Raw genomic sequence first — 20,893 nt, forward strand, 5'->3', positions numbered from 1 at the left:
AGAGGCTGTCCTCAGGACAACTGGCCTCTGGAGCTGGTAGACAGAGATGATAAGCTGAATTAGTCCCCCTGTAAACCAAGAGGAAACCTGCTGAGCCACTTGGATCCTCACAAGTCTATGGGACCAGATGGGATCCACCCAAGGGTGATGAGGGAGCTGGTGGAAGAGCTTGCCAAGCCGCTCTCCATCATCTACCAACAGTCCTGGCTCACTGGGGAGGTTCCAGATGATTGGAAGCTGGCGAATGTCACGCCCATCCACAAAAAGGGCTGCAAGGAGGACCCAGGAAACTACAGGTCTGTCAGCCTGACCTCAGTGCCTGGCAAGGTTATGGAGCAGATCATCCTCAGTGCAATCCCACAGCACCTACAGGATGGACAAGGGATCAGACCCAGCCAGCACGGGTTTAGGAAGGGCAGGTCCTTTCTGACCAACCTGATCTCCTTTTATGATCAGGTGACCCGCCTGGTGGATGAGGGGAAGGCTGTGGATGTGGTCTACCTGGACTTCAGCAAAGCCTTTGACACTGTCTCCCACAGCATTCTCCTGGAAAAGCTGGCAGCCCATGGCTTGGACAGGGGCACTCTGTGCTGGGTTAGGAACTGGCTGGAGGGCCGGGCCCAGAGAGTGGTGGTGAACGGTGCTGCATCCAGTTGGTGGCCGGTCACTGGTGGTGTCCCCCAGGGATCAGTGTAGGGTCCGGTTCTGTTTAATATCTTTATTGATGATATGGATGAGGGCATTGAGTGTACCATTAGCAAATTTGCAGATGACACCAAGTTGGGGGGGAGTGTCGATCAGCTGGAAGGCAGGAGGGCTCTGCAGAGGGACCTGGACAAGCTGGAGAGTTGGGCTGATTCCAATGGGATGAGATTCAACAAGGCCAAGTGCTGGGTCCTGCACTTTGGCCACAACAACCCCATGCAGCACTACAGGCTGGGCACAGAGTGGCTGGAGAGCAGCCAGGCAGAAATGGAGCTGGGAAGGAAGCTGAACATGAGCCAGCAGTGTGCCCAGGTGGCCAAGAAGGCCAATGGCATCCTGGCCTGGATCAGGAACAGTGTGGCCAGCAGGACCAGGGAAGTGATTCTTGCCCTGTACTCAGTGCTGGTGAGGCCACACCTTGAGTTCTGTGACCAATTCTGGGCCCCTCAGTTCAGGAAGGATATTGAGGTGCTGGAGCAGGTCCAGAGAAGAGCAACAAGGCTGGTGAAGGAACTAGAACACAAGTCTTGTGACGAGAGGCTGAGGGAGCTGGGGCAGTTTAGCCTGGAGAAGAGGAGGCTCATCACTCTCTACAACTCCCTGAAAGGAGGTTGTAGCCAGGTATGTGTCAGTCTCTTCTCCCAGGCAGTTATCAGTAGGACAAGAGGGCATGGTCTTAAGCTGTGCCAAGGGAGGTTTAGGTTGGGTCTTAGGAAGAAATTTTTTACAGAGAGAGGAATCAGACACTGGAATGGGCTGCCCAGGGAAGTGGTGGATTCTCCGTTCCTGGAGGTTTTTAAGATGAGACTGGATGTGGCACTTAGTGCCATGGTCCAGTTACCACGGTGGTAGTGGATCAAGGGTTGGACTTGGTGATCTCGGAGGTCTTTTCCAATTCTGTTGATTCTATGACTCTGTGTTTTGCTTTCCCCAGCCACATACTCATTCAGTCATTCTAGCTTAAATCTGTGAGTGAATCATAAATACAAACATAGGTTTTCACCTCAAGTGATGTATCTCAGAGCAGAAATACCTCTTAAATTAGATCACGAAATGTGTGTGTAAAATAAGTCAGTTCTGAAATTACACAAATGGGTTTCTACTAACAGAAATGTGTCACTAATTAAAACATCAACGCTGAGCTGCAGCGTTCAGAGGAAAGCTCAAGTTTCTAGAGATGCTTCTGATCTGGTACATCGAATAAAGATGACAGAACTTCTTTTGCTAAACATAACACAGCTTTTTCTTTAGACCCGATGAAAGCAAAACTTTGCTGTGTGCTTGCAAGGTTAAAAACTATCTGAAAGAATAGAATCCTGTCGCACCCTCACTTAAATGCAATCATAAAGTGAGAAAACAATGAACTTCATACATCTATGATATAATAAATGCACAGAACATGCCAAGAAAGACCAAACAATTCCTGCAGATTTACTTTAAAGGCTTTTTTAAAATTACCAGAGTTCAACTGCGAAGAAGGAGTGATTTAAAACCTGAAAAACCCAGTTATTTCAGGGATTATATAAAGCAGACTTACTTGAAAGGCGATATTTGAGCCAGTTGCGGATGTGGCAATTTTTATTTTAAACACATGATCAGCATTTTACAATTTGAAAATAAGATCATTCTATTAAGACAAAGCAGTTAAAATACAAATTCTGTTTTGGCACAAATGGTGAATTTTTCCCATTCCTTCATCTCACAGACACATCTTTGTCCAAGTTTCAGAAATTCCTGTTTTCTCAGTATTCTCTAAGCAATACATTTGAAATCAAGAGTTCTGAGAAGCTTATTTTTTCTGAAAACTGGAACTGTTACCTCTTCAAATTAAATGAAACTATACTAGCTTTAGTGTGTTACACTGTCAGCACAGCCAGTGAATTCTGCAGGGTGCATTAGTCTACACTGACTACCCCAGGCTATCAACAGACTCATATCTAACAGGGAGCAATCACCTGGATGCCCTTTCTTCATTTACCTAGCAGCAAGATACAGATTTTGCACCTGCTTTAGGAAACCTTATAGCAAAATGCAGTTGTTCTTTTATACTAAGTACACTCAAAACATGAGTAGACCATCAGCCTTTTATGGCAAATAATAAAAGCTGCCATGATTATTGAGGAGTCAATTACTGCTTACCTAAAGACACTAGTCAGATACATATTGTGGAGGGATGCAAAGAACAGGAGGGGAAGGAAGATGGGATATATTACTGAAAAGAAAATGGACAAAGGTGGGCCTTTCCTTCTAAACTTGCTCTCAAAGAGCCTACACACTGTCAAGTGTTCAACTATCCTGAATTTTGCTTGTTGCCAAGACATAATAAGATGCAAATCAATTTTAATTTACATTTTCTCCATTTTCTCCTCTTGCAATGCCTTTCTCTGCTCAACCCCTGTGCCACCAGATTACTTCCAACTACTTTAGATCCCAGACCAATTACTTTTCTTTCTTTATTAAAAATACTGTTCACCCTCTGCCCTAGATCCTCCCGTCACAATACATCAACCTTGCCTTCAACAAGCCAGGGTACACCATCATCTGCCTCAGTATCTCTCAGTCTCTGAGGAAGCCTCTCCCTTGACTCCACAGAAAAAGCTTCATATCAGAGAAAGGAAGGAACACCAGCCACTCATGCAGAAGATCAGGCAAAAGCCTGACTAATCAGAGGTGCAAAAAAGTTGCTGAAAAAGACTGCCTTGAACAGGCATCAAGAATTCACTTTCAAACACCCACTGTATCCATGACTTTGTTGCTGTTGGAGAATTACTGTCCCAGTTCTCCAGCCTCCTTTCTGCAAAGTAATCCTCCTTCTCATCTCTTCGAAGAGGCCAGTCCCTCCCACCCCAAATCTTCAACAAGACAGTTGTAACAGATTTTTTTTCTGAATATTTTATAAAAACCAGAATGATTTTGCAAGCTTTTCTATCCCTCTGGATAAGAACTGCCTGGACGCATGAGAACCACCTGCATATATCAACTAAAAGTTCTCAGAAATCAATTAACTATTTGTGTGCTGGCAACCACTTCACTTCTTGAGAAATTGTAAGCCAACTTATCAGGAGCACCCTTTCAAGCTTTCCAAAATTTGGGTTGCAAAAGAATGACTGGATTAAGCTGGTAATGTTAGAAATCAAGAACATGACCATAAACAATTCACTACAGAAATAATAAAGAACTTAAAAAATTAGAAGTCAAGAATTAAAAATCTGAAAACTATAGCTGCTATACAGTGCTCCCTGTTTAACTGCCAACAATTTCAGAGTGGACACTCTTCTTAACATAGCCTATCCAACAGGGCATTCAGCATTTACTACCATTTCTTGTCCACATAAACTAGAAAGATATAAAGATTGGGAGAAGGAAGATTAGTGTCTGGAATTAATATTCACAGTATTTTTTCTTTTTTTTGATTGCTGTTAAGACTTGGAAGCTTTGTCTAACCAGAAGGCTGTCATTACTGCATTATGGCATGTAGTGTTGAGCAAGATGTGCATTTGGTAAGGGTTACTCCTTCTGTTCTCTCTTACACTGGGAGAATAATATTTACATTTTCAATATTGTTCCCATGAAGAGACAGGAACAAATTTTCAACATAACCTTCTTGCTCTCCAGCCTGTCACAGAACAGCAGATGGCAAATACTATCTGAAATTAACTCATAGGGACCTTATGAGCTAACGAAGAGGAAAGAAGAAACTTGCAAAGCAAGTAAAGTATCTTTCATATTACCAAAATCAGATAAAACACAGGACATATTTTACACCATTCTGGTCCCGTGAGAGTTTCATTTCTTTATCAGTATTTCCAGAAATAAACTGAATCAGTGAGTTTCCAGAAAGTGAACAATAAACCACTTTACAAAAAGAGCAAAGAACAGAACACATTTTTCCCTCATAACAGAAGATAAGTACACTTAAATCTAACAGTCATAATTACGAATTTCTATTAAAAACCTCATTAAATAAAAAACGCAAGTGACTGCTTGATACATCTAAGACACAGAAATAACTCTTGTGAAATAATACACTATTTTCCATATACCAGTGATACAGTAACTACATGAAAAATCTGCACTCCCTCAGAAATATAAAAAAATCCTGCTTAGTTATAATGATAGTATGATTACCCTGAGCTACATTAGCATGACTGAAAAACCAATAAAAAACTCTTTTAACAGACAATGGTAATCAGCTATTTTAAGCACACCTTTCTTACCCATCAGGTTCACTGCTTTGCCCCCAACAGTTTCACCAACACAAACAGAAGCCACTGTGGGTCGCAAAAGGCTGCTTCAGCAGGCTTTGCAGGTGAAAATACCTCAGGCTGAGGTTCCACAAATGCTCCAGTTGTAACAAGAGGCTTAGAAAAATTGTTTCTCTCATGTGCAATTACCATCATCTGAAGTTAGTTCTGAATGACAGAACTTTTCAGTCATTTACCCTCTCTAATAGACTAGGTCCTACCACTGTAACCATCCTTAGTTTTACTTCACGTTGATAACTCCAGGTTCTGTTCTTCTTGTTTTTGGAAAAAGCAAATGGGATCTCTGCATGCAGAAGCTAGTTGAGATCCTCAACAGATTTGCCACTACAGGTATCAGGTCAGTGATGTGACAATTTCATGTTTTAACTTCTATAAAAGGTTAATGTAAAAATAAATTTTAAAAAGTATCTTTGTCTTCTGTTAATCTCAAACTTATCCTTTTTAAGAATAAGAAGCTAAAGAAAAAAAAAATCTAGCTTAGTCAACCAAAATGCATCCACATTTGTAGTGATGAGTTTATCAAAGTAAAAGAAAATTTCCCAGAAATCTGTTAGCTGGAGAAAAACTACTTTCCACAGGCTGAACTAATAAAACTTGAAGTAACCTGTAGTATTAACAAGCAGCAACGACAATTAATAAATAAAACCGGTTAGCTTGGTCCTACAGGCTTTTGAAAATCCTAAGGTGAAGTTCAAGAGCGACAAACCATTTTACACACTGCCTGATGCACCCCATCTTCCCACATTTTGGTTGCAAACATCAGCAAGAACAGCAATTTGCTGTTCTTTTCTATCTGCTGACTTGCATAATTATCTACAAAACCTGTGACCCTGTTTACAAAAGCATTTGAATATCCATTTCCCTTATCTCTGTGATTTCATGCTAAACTCTTGTTGACTTTCAGCAGATTTTAAGTTAGGGTTAAAAGTCAAGTACCTTCCTGAACCAAAGCCCGGAAAATTTCTGCAGTGCAAGCTTCATAAGAACAAGAAAAGTTTGGAAGTTTACAATAAAATCAAATATTAAACATTAAAATTGTTTTTATCTAAATACTTTTAATAAAGTATCCAAAATATTTGTTTCATTATGATTCTCATCTATGTCACAACTTTAGAAGTACATTTTACTGCCCTCGAACCATCAGTGACAATCTATTACTTTACATTTTTCAACAGTTTTTCCAACAAGTATATTAGTGCCAACCTCCAGCTGAAGTCTCTTTCTCTCCCCAGAATAGGATTTGGTAGATTTCTCAAATCCTGAAGCTTTTCATTTTTTTTCTATTGGAGCAAGTTCTAAATCACACCAAAGCACAACAGTGTAATTAAGATGGCACATAAAGCTGATGTTTGCAGATGGACTGAATGCTGATGGCAGACAGGACAGTCTCTTAGAAGCCTTCACCTGCTGTCTTATGCATAGTCACAAAGAACAAGATTAAATAGAAAGCTGTTACTTACTAATCACTCACAAGTTATGGGAAATGAACTGAAATACTAGTTTGCTTCTCTAGGGACATCTTTAAAGCATTTAGGGAAAAGTAAGTGGAAAATCTCCACACAGTACAGTTTTAAAAGGGGTGGAGAACCAGCAGTACTAAAGATTCTATGGAGTCTTTATCATAAAAGTGAAGTAATAAGCTATGCTTATGCAAGAATACTAACTTTCAGCAATCTTATCAGATAGGTCCCATTCCACACACTTCCTCTTCTAGACTCTGAAGCTTGTCATCATCTCCTTAGCATTTCCAATCTTACATTTATTGCTGATCATCATAAACTGACCTTTATGTAAACACTGCTTTTCATACTAAATAGAATTTTCCTTATTCTTGAGAGTCTGAAAGGAGTAGCTGTATGGAATACATAGTAGATGACTAAAACACAAAATATCTTAATGACACATCTCAATTATAAGTGAATGATGATTTGCCTTTTAAAAATTAAGCAACTTGCCAACAACTGCACAATGGTTATATGAAGTAGCTGTGCAAACAGGTAGAAAGTTAAAAAGACAACTATTGAACTGTCTGAATTGCTATCCTGCTCATTTGCCTGGCACAATAAAACAACTTAAGAGTAAAAACAAAATACAAACAGGCCAGCTGGATTTCTACTAGCAGCATACAGGCCAATCTATAAAATGAACGCCCAGCCAAGGAGCCAGATCTACCTAGTCAAGTATCTTCTACTGCTTGGCATCAAGGGCACTTCATATTTCACCTACAAATGACAAGAAAGTGTAATAATGTGTACCTTATCTCGCTAGATGAATGTATTCCTGAATATAGCCAGCAGGACTAGGGCAGTATCATATCCCTGTACTCAGTACTTATGAGGTCACACTTTGAGTGCTACGTTCAGTTCTGGGCCACTCGCTTTAAAAAGGGGCTTTGAGGTGCTGGAGCCTGTCCAGAGAAGGGCAACAAGGCTCATGAAGGGTCTAGAGAACAGGTCTTATGAGGAACAGCTGAGGGAGCTGGGTTTGTTTAGTACAGAGAAGAGGAGGCTCAAGGGGACCTCATCACTCTCTAAGACTACCTGAAAGGAGGGGGGGGGGGGGTGCTGGTCTGTTCTGCCAGGCCTACAGTGAGAGGACAAGAGAAAATGGCCTTAAAATGAGACAGGGAAGATTCAGATTAGATAGGTCTTAAAGGATTCTATGATAGTATGTTTTCTTTCCATTTTTTTCAGTCCATCTACCTTCTCCTGCGATGGAGTAAGTAGATGCCAAGCACTGACAGACTCAAATTCAAAGCTCAAAAACCTACTGGTATAGCACATTTTCTTTCAGTATAAAATCATTCATTTTCATAACACAATTAGCTTAAGATTTTTGTTTTTTAGAGACATAACAGATTAGCACTGCTGAGTAACTAATTCTACTCTCACTGGAGGGATAAATCCTTGTAACATGGCCAAATTCCAGCTAGAGAGATGCTGCTCTGGTTTCAAAGGCTATCTAGGAGAAGTTCTCTTTCCTACCTAAACTTCCTACCCAAACTAACATAATATAGTTTAAAGATTTTAGGTAAGGAAACAAAAATAAAATTTCCACCAAAATATTTCTTAGTATTACACAAATGTCAAATTATAATTTAGCATCTTCAGAAAGCTGCCCCAAGAGTACTGTAAGCATTTAGGTTTACAGATTTCTGCAAGTCACTAGTTTACTAAATATTAAGTGGTCAAATAAATGCTAAGGATAAACAAAAAAACCTAGTTACACTGTAGAAGACTAACACACATTACTGAATTTAAGAAATATTTACAAATATCCCTTGTAAGAACTCCATCTAAGAATGGAGAGCTGAATTTAAGCTAGAAGGACTGTATACAATGTCGCAATGGACAGTGCCACAGCCAGAGAGCACAGCTGGAGCAGCATTGCTGGTACCAACACACTCAAGGCTCTCACTTTGCCAATTGCAGTGTGAGGCAGCTGACAACATGATTCCTAGATGTTTTGCTCTGGTCTTCAGGAAATGACTTGGATCAGACACACGTTAGGGTTGAAGAGCTATGACAAAAATGTTCTATGTAAATTTTCTATCATTCTCAATATGGCTAATTTATTTCTTCTGGAGTTTTTCGTATAAATCTTTAGGTTATCCTGGAGCAAAGCAAAATACTTCCACAAGACAGGATCATGATCTTAAGACAGATAAGCACTGTCACGGTAAATAAAACCTAATTAAGTAATTCTTAATGATAACTACAAATTGTAAATATAGAAAAAATGTTAGTCTGTATAGATTTTCTTAGCCTGTTTTGACATGAAATTTCTTCTAGATGCTCAGTGACAGCCATTTTGCTCTTACTTATTGTATCTACCTCATTTTTGCATGACTTTTGTCTACCACACTGAGAGTCCACCAACAAAGTTTTATTTCATCAGAGAACCAAGAATTTAATAATTCTTGTGAAATCTCAGCAAACCTTTCCTAGTTCAGCAAAACCCTTGAACTGACTGCACTCAGCAAGAAAAAGAATACTTCAGTAGTAGCGCTATCATTAGAAAAGAGGATGTAGTTCTACTTCTGCCTGATAGCCCTTTTATACAAAGAAGGATAATATTACTTTTATACGAAGAATATTAGTTTTCCAATTTTGTTTCACAATAGAAACTTCTCCTCTAACGAGAATTTACAGAAAGTTTCTTTTAGGAGTTGTCATCTTGTACATGCATGATCATACTTCTTGTTTTAGGTGTATAATTTTGCATGTTACATTACTCAAATGAGCATAACCTTATTGGGAGAATAGAAACAAAATAATCTCTCTCCTACCTTCAAAAGCTGTTTGCCAATTGTTGGACTCATTTTTTCATCCACCATAAGAATTACTATTCCTCTGTCATCCATACCTCGGCGTCCGGCACGACCTGACATTTGAATGTATTCACCTGAGGATATCTAGGATAAAATGAGAAAAAGAAATTAACAAACACTAGAAAAATAGGAAGAACACATAAAGTGCTAATTACAATTACATAGTCTTAGTCTGAACCAATGTCTGCTGCTAACCTTGTTAGCTTGTTCCATGAACTTTTGATGTATCTATTAAATAATCTCATGGATAATCTGAGGAACCTTGTCTTCAGGAATCTGTACCCCAATTATAAATGGATTAGAGAACAGAGATTCCTGAAAGAAAAAATATTTTCTACTACATTGAAGTTGTGCTGGTTTAAAGGTAAACCAGCAGGGGAAATGAACCCAACTCAAAAGAGAGATTATAAATCAGAATAACAATTTAATAAAATAATACAATAAGTACGATTATACAGACAAACAATTGGTTTTAACCCACAAAACCCAAATGTATAACCCAGCACCCTGGGTAGGTATGAACTGGAGGTCCCTTCAAGAAGATCAGACGTATCATCATTCCTGTACCGTCTGGAGTCTTGCCCACGAGAGACCGGAGCAGCATTTACCCCTGAAGAGTTCCTTGTGGTACTTGCTCCTCTTTTCAATTCACGTACCTGGGCTCCTAAGAAAGAGGTGGGTTTCCCATCCCACTTCCTCATATCTTCCATGCTCATGGAGATAAAACCATAGATTGCCACGTGGAGTGTATCTTCTCTCCTTAGCTGTGAGACACTGGCTCCTAATAGCAGAGACTCTTGTTTGTCCTGGCAAGATATGGAAGATCCCTTCCTTAATTTCTTCCCTTAGCTTCTGGTGTCCCTCTTCAATCTTCTCTTCCAGGCTTTGGACATGTTCAACCAGTTTGGTTTCCACAGATGAGATGTGGGTTCGTAATGGGGCGGTGACAGTGTCTTCATAAATCCTGAGTTTACTGACCAACACACCCACCTTGTCCTCTCCCTCCCTCCATTGCAGCGTTGCTAAGTAGCGGGAATACATTTCTGGCCCGAGTCGTGCAAACTTTAACCACATCTGGGAGGTGCACTGTACACCATCGGGACTTTTAGGGAATCTTTCGTCCTCTGAAAAGATTATCTCCAATACAGCTAATTCCCTTAAGCACCAGATACCTTGTTCCATCGTGTTCCACTGTCCTTGCTGTACGTGGAGGTCCTCCTTGCAAAGGTATCTCTCCCTCACACTGGACAACAGTCGCTGCCTGAGGCTGAGAGTTTCCTGCCTCTTTTCAATCCCCCGATCAATGACTACATTGAGACAGGGATCCCAGTTGTCTGGCTCCACTCCCATCTAGGATCGTATCGTTAGCTGCGGCATCCCAGATTTGGAGCAGCCAGGTCAGAATGGACTCATTCGCCTGTCGTGTGAACTCTCTCCGGAGCTCACGTAGCTCACCCAGGGACAGGGACCGAGTGATTATTTCTGGCTCTGTCTCCTCCGGTGGATGTGAAGGTCCCGCCTCTTCGTCATCATTTGCTATACGGACTGATTTAGTCTTTGATTTCCTTTTCTGGACAGGGTGACTGCTATTGGTTTTGCTTGTTCTTCTGGCTCCTCGATGGTTTGTGTGGACACGGTGCCGGTTGGTTTATTTCTTTCTCCCTCTGACTCAGCTGTGGTTTGGGTGGACGTGGTGTCTGCGGATTTGCTCCTTCTCTCCTCGCCCTGACAGTGCTGTATCATGTCAAGCAGTGCCCGGTAGGCAGTGGCCAGGGCCCAGCAGGTTGCTGTGAGCTGGCCATCTCTGGAGCTGCCAGAGCATTTTTCCTTCACCAGTCTTATCATGCTAACAGGATCCTGCAGTTGTTCAGGGGTGAATTTCCAGATCATTGGAGGAGAAAACTTCTCCAAATACTGGCTGATGTCCTCCCACTTCCCGTGCCACTCAGCATTATCTGCTCCCAGGGCAGGTGTCCAAACAGCCCCCCTAGAAGTCCCTGTTCTGACCCTAAGCACGGTGTAGACAGTACAGAGCAGACAGAGCAACACTAACAATAACATTATGCTGTCCTTAACATCAAAAGGGAACTCAATATTTTCAAAAACTGTTGTAGCAGGCCTGAAGGGGAAGAAGGAGGTGAGAGGCTGGAAACAACCATTCCCTCCTGTTCCCCCAAAGGGCTGGGTGCAATTTTTAATGAGGCCCCAGAGGTAGCAACCCAAACCAGGACAGGCAAACAAGACAATATACATTCGCAATGAAACTCATTGCTTCTGATGTTATGATGACATAAACATAGTATACTAACAAAGCAATTTGGATCCCTCTCCCTGGTCTCAAAGAGAGCATCAAAACAGGTAAATAGTTCCCCATCTGTGGAAATATGAACAGGCTCAGATACAACATCCACATGAATACATCAAACAACATGGTGATCAGGGAATTTCTGTTTCCAAATAGACAAATGCTTAAAATGAAATTGTGATTCTGACTCCTCTCTCTGCCCCACGTTGGGTGCCAAAAATGTGCTGGTTTAAAGGTAAACCAGCAGGGGAAATGAACTCAACTCAAAAGAGAGATTATAAATCAGAATAACAATTTAATAAAATAATACAATAAGTACGATTATACAGACAAACAATTGGTTTTAATGCACAAAACCCAAATATATAACCCAGCACCCTGGGGCATGAACAGATTGGTGTTCGTTGGGCCCCTGAGTCCAAAGTAAAAGGAGAAGGGAAAACCTGTTGGTGAGAGTGCTGTTGCAGTCTGGTCAAAAGTGGTGATTGCAGTCTGGTTGAGAGTGGTGATCTGCAGTCTTCCTCTGGATCCCACGAGTGGTTAAAAAACTTCCAAGACTCCAAGATTATATATCCTCCAGTTCAGGCAGGAATGCTCAGTACTTCCCTCAGGGCGGGGAGTTCCACAATGTGTGTGAGGACAAGGAGGCACCCTCCTATCTCACAGGCCTCTTAACACCCAGTTTATAGCCTGAGGAGTCAGGCTGCTCTGGGCAGATGGTGTAAATAGTCTGTTGATACCAGTTTCTGGGAAATGGCATGGAAGGTTATAGAATACACAGTTTTGGGTTACACCCATACAGTGATGAACTGGTCCCAGCTGTTCTAACTAGGACAGAAGTGAACATGTCAAGAGTAAATTTAATCCTAATAAGATTTAAATAACACAATTCAGTTACTCTACAGAACCTGCTTTTCACTTACCCATCGGAAATCCTTCCCATCAAATTTACTGGCACTCGTAAATAGCACAGTCCTGGCTGGCATATTAATTCCCATAGCAAAAGTCTCTGTTGCAAATAAGGCCTAAATAAACAGACTGAAATTAAGCAAGGAAAAAAAGGCTTTCAAAACAAACATGAAAATATTCAGAGATTGCTACACAAAATCTCTCCAGATTTTAATACATATGAACAGTCAACACAGGGAACACAGGCACATTCAATACCTAAAACCTGGAGAAAACTAGTCTTTCCCTCTTTCCCTTCTTTCTCTGGTAAAACATGAAAACTAGTTAGATGGGACTAATTAGACTCCAAAAACAAACATTAGGGGGCGCAAATTACATTAATCAATAATAATAATTCCAATATTCAAATTTTGCAAGAAGAAAATAGGAATTAGCTACCCAAAAAAACCTCCCACGACTTTCATATAAGGTTACATTTTTCTGAAAGTATGACACTTAGGACATCCAACAAACAGGTTGGTGAATGTCCAGCGACATCTATAGGAACAAAATTTAACATAAAATAGTTGAAGAAAATGTTCCAAACTAGATTATTTCAAGTTCAAATACTTTCAAATAAAATCTGAAACACTTAAAACTACAAGCTGCAACTGTACACTATAATACTAATGTACATCCTGAGCTAAGACATACTTTTGGATTTTCAGTATTACCAACTACGTATTCACAACAGAGAACAAACTAAATATGGACATAAAAAATACCTTTATCAGGCCCTCAGAGAAAAGAATTTCTATGGTTTCTTTTAAGATAGGGAGCAAACCACCGTGATGAATACCAATTCCTCGTTTCAGAAGAGGAAGTACATGCTCGACCTGGGAAGAAATGTACAAACATCAATAAACAAATTTTAGTATTTGTTACGAAAAAATAAAACTTGTATGGAAAATCTCACCACTGCCCTTAGTGTTGATGACATTCACTATTTCCCAGTTTAAAACACAATAAATATTCCTTCAATATTACATTCCAGTTAGAACTAGGACTAATATGAAGGTTAAAGTCAGAGGCCAATCCTTTTAGTAGACCAGTCTCAAACTGGGTTAAGCACTGTAAAGGTATGACCTAATTTACACATGCAGTTAGTATTTAAATTTGTTTCTATTAAAAAAAAAAAAAGCCTAATTTAAAATAATTTTTTAAATAGTGATTCTGGTATGTATGAGATTTTTTTTTTCAAATTTAGTTGCCATAATTTCACTTATTGGGATGTGCTGTAAAACAGTGAAGTCAGCACCTATGAGAACCAGACAGGGAAATTCAGGCTGCAAATGACTGAAATACACTCTTCAATTCTAACAACATTATACTTCAAACAAATACCTAAGTAAACTTAGCTTTCTTTGTTTTTTTTTCCTTTGACAATGAAGATTCTCACTAATGATTTATTAACACTTGGTTTTCACCCCAAACCTAATTCTGAGGATACACGGATACTCAAACAGATAACTTAGATACAATGCCACTTTTTAAGCTTACCAAGAAAACCAGCACATACCACTTTATATATTGGATCCCTATTTTCTGGATTTTTTCCATATTCATAAAACAGATATGTGGAAACCAAACCAAGTAGGCATGGTCAAAAATTAAATGGCTGATTTTTTGCAAGGGGAAACTGCTATACTCACAATAAAGATCATACCATTAAGACGTGATGGACACAAATCAACATAAGAAGGGGTTAGAAAAAAATTGATAGTTTTTGTTACAAAAGTACTGAATCCTGTAATATTCTGTCCATTTAGAAGCTTGTATTTTTCCACTGTAAGGATGGGAAAATGTCACTATGCTTAGTCATTGTACAATAAATTAGATTGCAGATGCATCACTGCAACTTTTTGAAAGCTTCAGACGCCAATAACCGATAAGTTCATACTGCACTCTCACTTGAACTATTTCCATACAGTTTAAACTCAGGTCTATCTCTTTATAAGCTCTTACTTTTACTTAAAACCATAATTAGAAAAAATAAAACAAGGGGTAGGAACTCCATTGGTAATTTTGGCTTATGTCATTTGCTGGAATCACAACTAGAAGGAATCTTTAATCTCCTATTTCATAATGACAAGGAGCAATGAAAGAGATACTACCCAGGGAGATGAATAAGATTTCCAGTTTTAAAATTTCTGTACCCTCTACAAAAGATCCACAGCCTCAAAAGTTGCAGCAAACAGGAGAACACCAATTCAATCCTATTCAAAAGAACCCTATTCAACTTCCACTGACCTGAGGAAGCTTTTTGTCTTCATCTGACAGACAGTCAATTGCATTATTGAATACTTCTTCAACCATCTTTTTTTCTTCATCTAAGAAGGCAATTAGTAAGTTATTACAAAATGTAGAAGGCTAATACCATATGTAAATAAAGTGTTACCACATTCTAATATTTACGGAAGTTTACAATAAAAATACCATGGAAGACTGTGAAGTCTAAACAAAATCTCCCACACTGGGTCAAACAATCAAGACTTCAACGAGCCTAAAGAAGCCTAACAGTAACCAGCAGTAGATGATCAGGAAAAAGGAAAACAGAACAAACCTGTCAGAATAATCCAAACTTTAGCTACTTCCAAACTTGGGAATTATAGTTTTATGTACCACCAATCTATCTCATGAACCTCCCCATTTTTCTTCCAACCACTAGTCCATGTTAGCATTGACACAAAGGCTCTTCCCTATTAACTCTTACAGTTTACACCCTTTATACTCATTTGTATGAATACAAAGAAAATATACTCAAAGGTGTGACCCTGAAGAACACATATGAAAATGCATCTCTGTACTTAGGTATACTTTAAATTTTCTGACAGAAACACCTACACTATTTTGCAACACAACCAAAACATGCGAAGATTGGAGCAAGTAAGCAAGCAAGAACCCCGAACAGTTCACAAATGTGAAACAATACACTGATTTACAACAAATTGCTTATTTTTGTTACAACTCTTTAGATTTCCGAGAAGCTATCAACTTAAACTTACTTGCCAAGTGTGGTCTTAGTCCAAGATAAAAAAAAATTATTCTTTGTTTACATTTGGTTTTCACTTTTGAGAAGAAAGGGGAAGAAGGAAAGAAAGGAACTGGATTGCATAGTTGAGAAAGAACAGCCTAGTGGTTTGTTATACCACTGTCATGGTTTGAATCTTGTTTTCCCCCAGAGGCTAGAAAAGTGGTAGACCCCAAGGGGTGGAAACCCCTGGAAGTTTTGGAGTTCTGTCCAATGGGCGCTCCTGCAAAAATGTCAACATCCCACAAGCTCACCGGAAAAGAAGAGTTGTAGTTTGGTTGTTGCAGGAGAGGTGGCCATGTTGTAGAGCCACGAGGAAGGGGCTCTGAGCCCCTTGGGCCCTCTGGGCCCTCCCAGCCCCTGGCTGGGGGGGGCTGCAGGGACCTGGAACAGCATAAAGCTGGGCTAGGTGCCTGTAGTTATGCCGGGAGATGTTTTCTCCATGGGCGCAGAGCAGCAGCCGGCACTGACCAGAGAAACGGTGGCAGAGAGCCAGAGAGATAACACCTGAACTGAAGGAGCAGCAGAAACAACATGCAGCACCAGAGAAAGGACTCCTGGAAGGAGAGTCAGGAGAAAGAGAGCCAGCAGCTGAGAGACAGAGTTTGGGGTAAGACTGTACCAGCCCCCAAAACTCCTTTGAGACCCTCTTGGAGAAGAGGGAGATGGACTCCTATTAAGGAGAAGAGTTTTAGACATGCAGCACCGGAGAGAGAGAGGAGCTGAGAAGCTCAGAGCGTCCCGGAGCTGGACCGGGACGGCCAGAGGAATGCGGGGGGAGTTGACCTTGGCTCTTCCCCCCCCTTGCACTGCTGCCACGGTGGCAACCTGAGAGACAGGGCACAGAGGCCCTGCAAGGAGCTGAGTCTCCTGGAGATACCAGACCGTCACGAAGACCCCCCTGTGTCTTTGTGATATGACGTGGTGATACGACCTTGTCTGGGGTTACGAAGCCCACGGAAGACCCCTCGGTTGGAGGCGATGGGGCCGAGAGAGGTTGGATACCTCCCTCGTGAGTGCTGGCAGAAATCCAGCTATCAGCTGCTGCATGTGGAGAAGACAGACTGCTGCCTCAGAAGATACTGCTGTTCAAAGACTGAAAGGGATCTGCCCTTCTTTCCCTCCTGGACTTTTATTTGGAGGGGAGAAGAGATCTGATCCACTGTAAATACATATGTCATGGTAGAGATAGTTTGTGATCATGTGTATAATGTGATATGGTATTTATTTGTACAGTCATTGTAATATATTCCCTTTCCCCCACTTTGAGTCTGGTGTGTGTTTTGTCTGGAAAAACCCATCTCACATTAGGTTGAGATGTGGGAGGGGGGATGGAGCTAGGGAATTGGATTTTGGGGCTATCTCAAACCATGACAACCACTTTGAGAGAATACTCATTTTTGAAGTGGACATAACAGGAAAATTTTGGTAAATACTTCTGTTATGATCAGTCTTCTCCCATTATATACAGAATTTTCTAGGAACTCACCTGCTATTATTATAATAAACAGGTTACTGGAGAAAGAAGTGGAGTTTAAAATAGAATAACTGTTCAACATTGTGGTGACGAAATACTCTTTGTGCACCAATATTTTTCTACTGAAAACAGCCTGATGTACTGGCATAGTAAATGAAAAAGCCATATGTACAGACAGTTCCTAAGAAAAAGTAACATTTCACATTACATTATATCTCTGAGTAAAATTGTATTTGATTTATCTGTACCTGTATTGAAATCTAACTTTGTCATCTGAAGTGCATAGGCTTCGCAGTCTTTCTTACTGAAGCTGAAAATGATCACAGGTTGGAAATTCCTTTCCATGATCATCTTCACAATCTTAAAAACATTTGAAGGACCTGCAGAGAGATTACATTAATTTAAATTAAATTTTACAAAAAAAAAAGTCTTATTGAATAATTAAAACACAAGCATAACTCACATATAACTTTGTAGTATTAATACAAAAAGTTATCTCAGAGTGGGATTCAAACTCACCTTTTGTTCCTCCCTTTCTGCCTTTTTGGTCCCCTTTTGCTAAGTCACCTGCATCTCTAAGCACTTGCATTGCTGTATTAAAATTATCTTCTCTGAAATCTCCCTAGATGTAAAACACAATCTTTGTTAGTAGTTACTTCTTACACAGTCCACTTACAAATACTTTCTGCTTTGCACAGCCAGTGCCATTACTCCACATATACAGGCAGAGGAACAAAAACAATACATAAGCTGGCAAGAGAGTTTACTAGGTCATGTCACAGCACAGAATTACATCGGCGTCTCTGAAGTTACTGCTCATTGCTCCTACCATCACACCATCAATCACACCAGATATGCTGAACGACACAATACCAAAACTGACTTTTAGGAATGTCCACATAAAACTGCACTGTCCAAAGAAGATCTAGCTTCAAGCACAATACTGCTGTTTATGGCATTAGCTACTCCTGAGCAAGCTGATGATGAATTTTAAACAAGTTGTTAGTTCAAAATCACCTAAAGGAACAAAAGCATTTTGCACTCTCTACCAAAGTAAAATTTACATGCCACTACGTTTTGAGTGAGAAACAGTACAAGGAATATCAACTACTTTGCAGATTTACAGAAAGCAGCATGCAGTTTTGCAAACAAAGCAAGGATGTGGGCACTTAAGACATTTCAGGGAAGTATTAACTCAGCTGTCTGCATGACATTAGATAACCAATTTCTTGTATAAGACTCTAAAAATCTAAGAGCAATTCAGAGAACATAACTACTCACTTGTACTTAATTTCAACAAAAGCATCCTTTATACAGCCTATTCAAATTTTGCAAGAGCTCAAGCTTTTGAGTGAGGAAAACAATCTTTCAAACAAACCGAACTTTCCTTACATTTTCATCCACAACCAGATGGAGTCCATCTCCTCCCGCTGGGAATATATAATGCTGTAGTGGAGTGGGTCGATAGTCAGTGTAAATCACATGGCAAGGCTACAAAGAAAAAACAGAATTCACATCAATATTTTATAATTGCATTTTAAAAATCACTTGATTAGAAAGCCAATACATTACTACTAAAATACAACTTTCTAGAGGCCAGAAAGTAAGGCTCTCAGAGTGTAAAATAATAAATTTTCTTTCCTGAATACGGTTTTTGTACCAATGACATTCTTTAAGAAAATGAAAGTTTGCAAATGCTTTAGAACACAAGTTGGCTACAAAAATTCTCTCTTGTGAACACAAAAAGTAAAGACAGGTAATATTTCCTTCTGCATTATTAGACAGACTCACAATATTAACACCTTCTAAAATTGAAGGAAAAACTGTTAACTTCTCTTCTGTAAAAAAGCCTGAAGTTTTTCTTAAAGCACCTAAAAAAGGCTCACAGTACACTTTTATGAACATCCACTTTCAGTGGATAGAGAAAGCTTCTTTAGGAAAATACAAACAAAACACTTCCTTTAAAACATTAAATATTACCTAAATCTGCTTTGAAAAAAAACCCTATGACCTAGTGTTATGCAAAACAGAATCAAGGTTTTGTGCCAAGTTTAAATAGACATGTCTTATATTATATTCCCTTCATCATAAACAACATAAGAATCAATCTCTGGGATATTTTTAAAATTGGACTGGCCTCTTGTTGATACTAAATTCCCCAATTCTAATTCACAAATTCTTTGCTACAAAAGCAAGTCTTGAAAAAAAACATCAAAATTAAAACCCTAAAGGTTACCGGACAAGGTAGATTTCTTACACTTCTCTTTTCTCACTTTGTTTATGAGCATATACAATATTTCCTATGGATTTAAGATTTACTTTGATTCCTTCATGGGCTTTTTACAGAGCTCCTCAAAAAATTTCTCCCAATAACCTTGTTTATTAGCTCTCAGAAAATTACTGTACATTCATCATGTTTCATAATTCAGAATATTTGTTCAAATCAGGCAGGTACCTAAATAGTTGTGGAAAATAAACACTGAAGAAATTACTTTAACGTTACCATGTAGAACCAACAGGCAGCAGAACTGCAAAAGTAAGATTAAAACCATAGAAGCCAGGAGTGATCTACTATCATCTGTAAGCAATGACATGACTAAAACGACACTCGAAGGCCCAGATGCTATCAGCCATACCATTTTATGTCAAAAAACAACAAAGATGGAGGTGTAGCACATGAAAAACACAACCTGTTTGTGAAGATGGCAGATCCATTCAGCAAACTGACGGGCATTTGGAATAGTTGCAGAAAGGAACACATAATGTACGTTGTCAGGGAGCAAAATAATTGTCTCTTCCCAAACCACACCACGTTCTGAAAATGGAAAAGTCACATGAGAAATTTATGTGATCAAAGCATATTTTTCATCCCTGAAGCCAAAGAACACCATGCGTAAATACAAAAAACAAAAACTAAAACAAGTCTCCCCTACACAAGTGGAATATATCAAATGTCCTCAAAGTTGCTTTTGCCTTGGACAAGAAAACGCAAACTGCAACACATAATAATTATATACATTCAGTAAAAAACAAATTCTTAAAGATTTATAAAGAAGATGACTTATTTTAAGAGAGAGAATAAGACTAAATTCTTCAAAAGGAAAAGAAAATGTTCTTCAGGAAAAAACAAGATTTCTTGAAAAGAAAGACAGTACACACGGGATACCTGAGTCTCTCATGTAGTGAATTTCATCAAAAATAACCCATGCGACCTCCCGCATAACCTCGGAACCTCTGTAGAGCATACTTCTCAAAATCTAGGGAAAAAAAAAGAATTGAGTTCCATCTCATGAAATAATAGTCACGTTACATAGAAGTCAGTAAAAAACTGCCAGAATTTTTGGTTCACATTTACACAGCAGTATGAAATCTTACTTTGCACAAAACCTAAAAGCATTTTAGACGCTATTTTAGACAGGTTCTTAGATGCTTTTCAAGTTGATTTCAATCTAACAAATCTCACGACATGAGAAGAACCGGTTTCCCGGCAAGGAACACTGAAGGAACATGAAAGAATAAAACATATTTCTCCCAGCCTCTGTGTGTCAGCATAATTGTCACAGGTCTACAGATCCACTTCTGCCAAGCCTTCTTTTTCTCTCATCTTAATACATAACCCCCCTGTGATTAAGAGGAACTCCTTTGTCAGAAATCAAATCATCCAGTCTCTCTACCCCAGTCTTTCCCTACCAAAGTTTTGGCTGTTCCTTTGAGGTAAAGACAAAAAGAGAAAAATTGTGACTAATGGCTAGACAGACTTCTACAACAGAAATATGACAAAACTCTGCCAACAGGACTTTGTTACCAGAAGTTAAAAGCTGCATATTCCTTG

At 39.5% G+C, this 20,893-nt stretch overlaps 1 protein-coding gene across 1 annotated transcript in view; it reads right to left on the bottom strand.

Moving 5' to 3' along the window:
* The window catches only part of MTREX (Mtr4 exosome RNA helicase), a 47,575-nt gene that overhangs the window by 20,329 nt on the left and 6,353 nt on the right, over positions 1-20,893 (bottom strand). Inside the window, exons 7-15 of the mRNA XM_018077233.2 lie at positions 20,228-20,318; positions 19,752-19,876; positions 18,454-18,552; positions 17,581-17,683; positions 17,310-17,441; positions 14,804-14,883; positions 13,279-13,389; positions 12,529-12,630; positions 9,259-9,384 (exon numbers count right to left, since the gene is read on the bottom strand). Coding sequence (XP_017932722.1) covers positions 9,259-9,384; positions 12,529-12,630; positions 13,279-13,389; positions 14,804-14,883; positions 17,310-17,441; positions 17,581-17,683; positions 18,454-18,552; positions 19,752-19,876; positions 20,228-20,318 — 969 coding nt within the window. The remainder of the gene's footprint in view (positions 1-9,258; positions 9,385-12,528; positions 12,631-13,278; positions 13,390-14,803; positions 14,884-17,309; positions 17,442-17,580; positions 17,684-18,453; positions 18,553-19,751; positions 19,877-20,227; positions 20,319-20,893) is intronic.

This window comes from Manacus vitellinus, unplaced genomic scaffold (assembly GCF_001715985.3).
Source record: "Manacus vitellinus isolate BGI_N305 unplaced genomic scaffold, ASM171598v3 scaffold_36_pilon, whole genome shotgun sequence".
Classification (NCBI taxonomy): domain Eukaryota; kingdom Metazoa; phylum Chordata; class Aves; order Passeriformes; family Pipridae; genus Manacus; species Manacus vitellinus.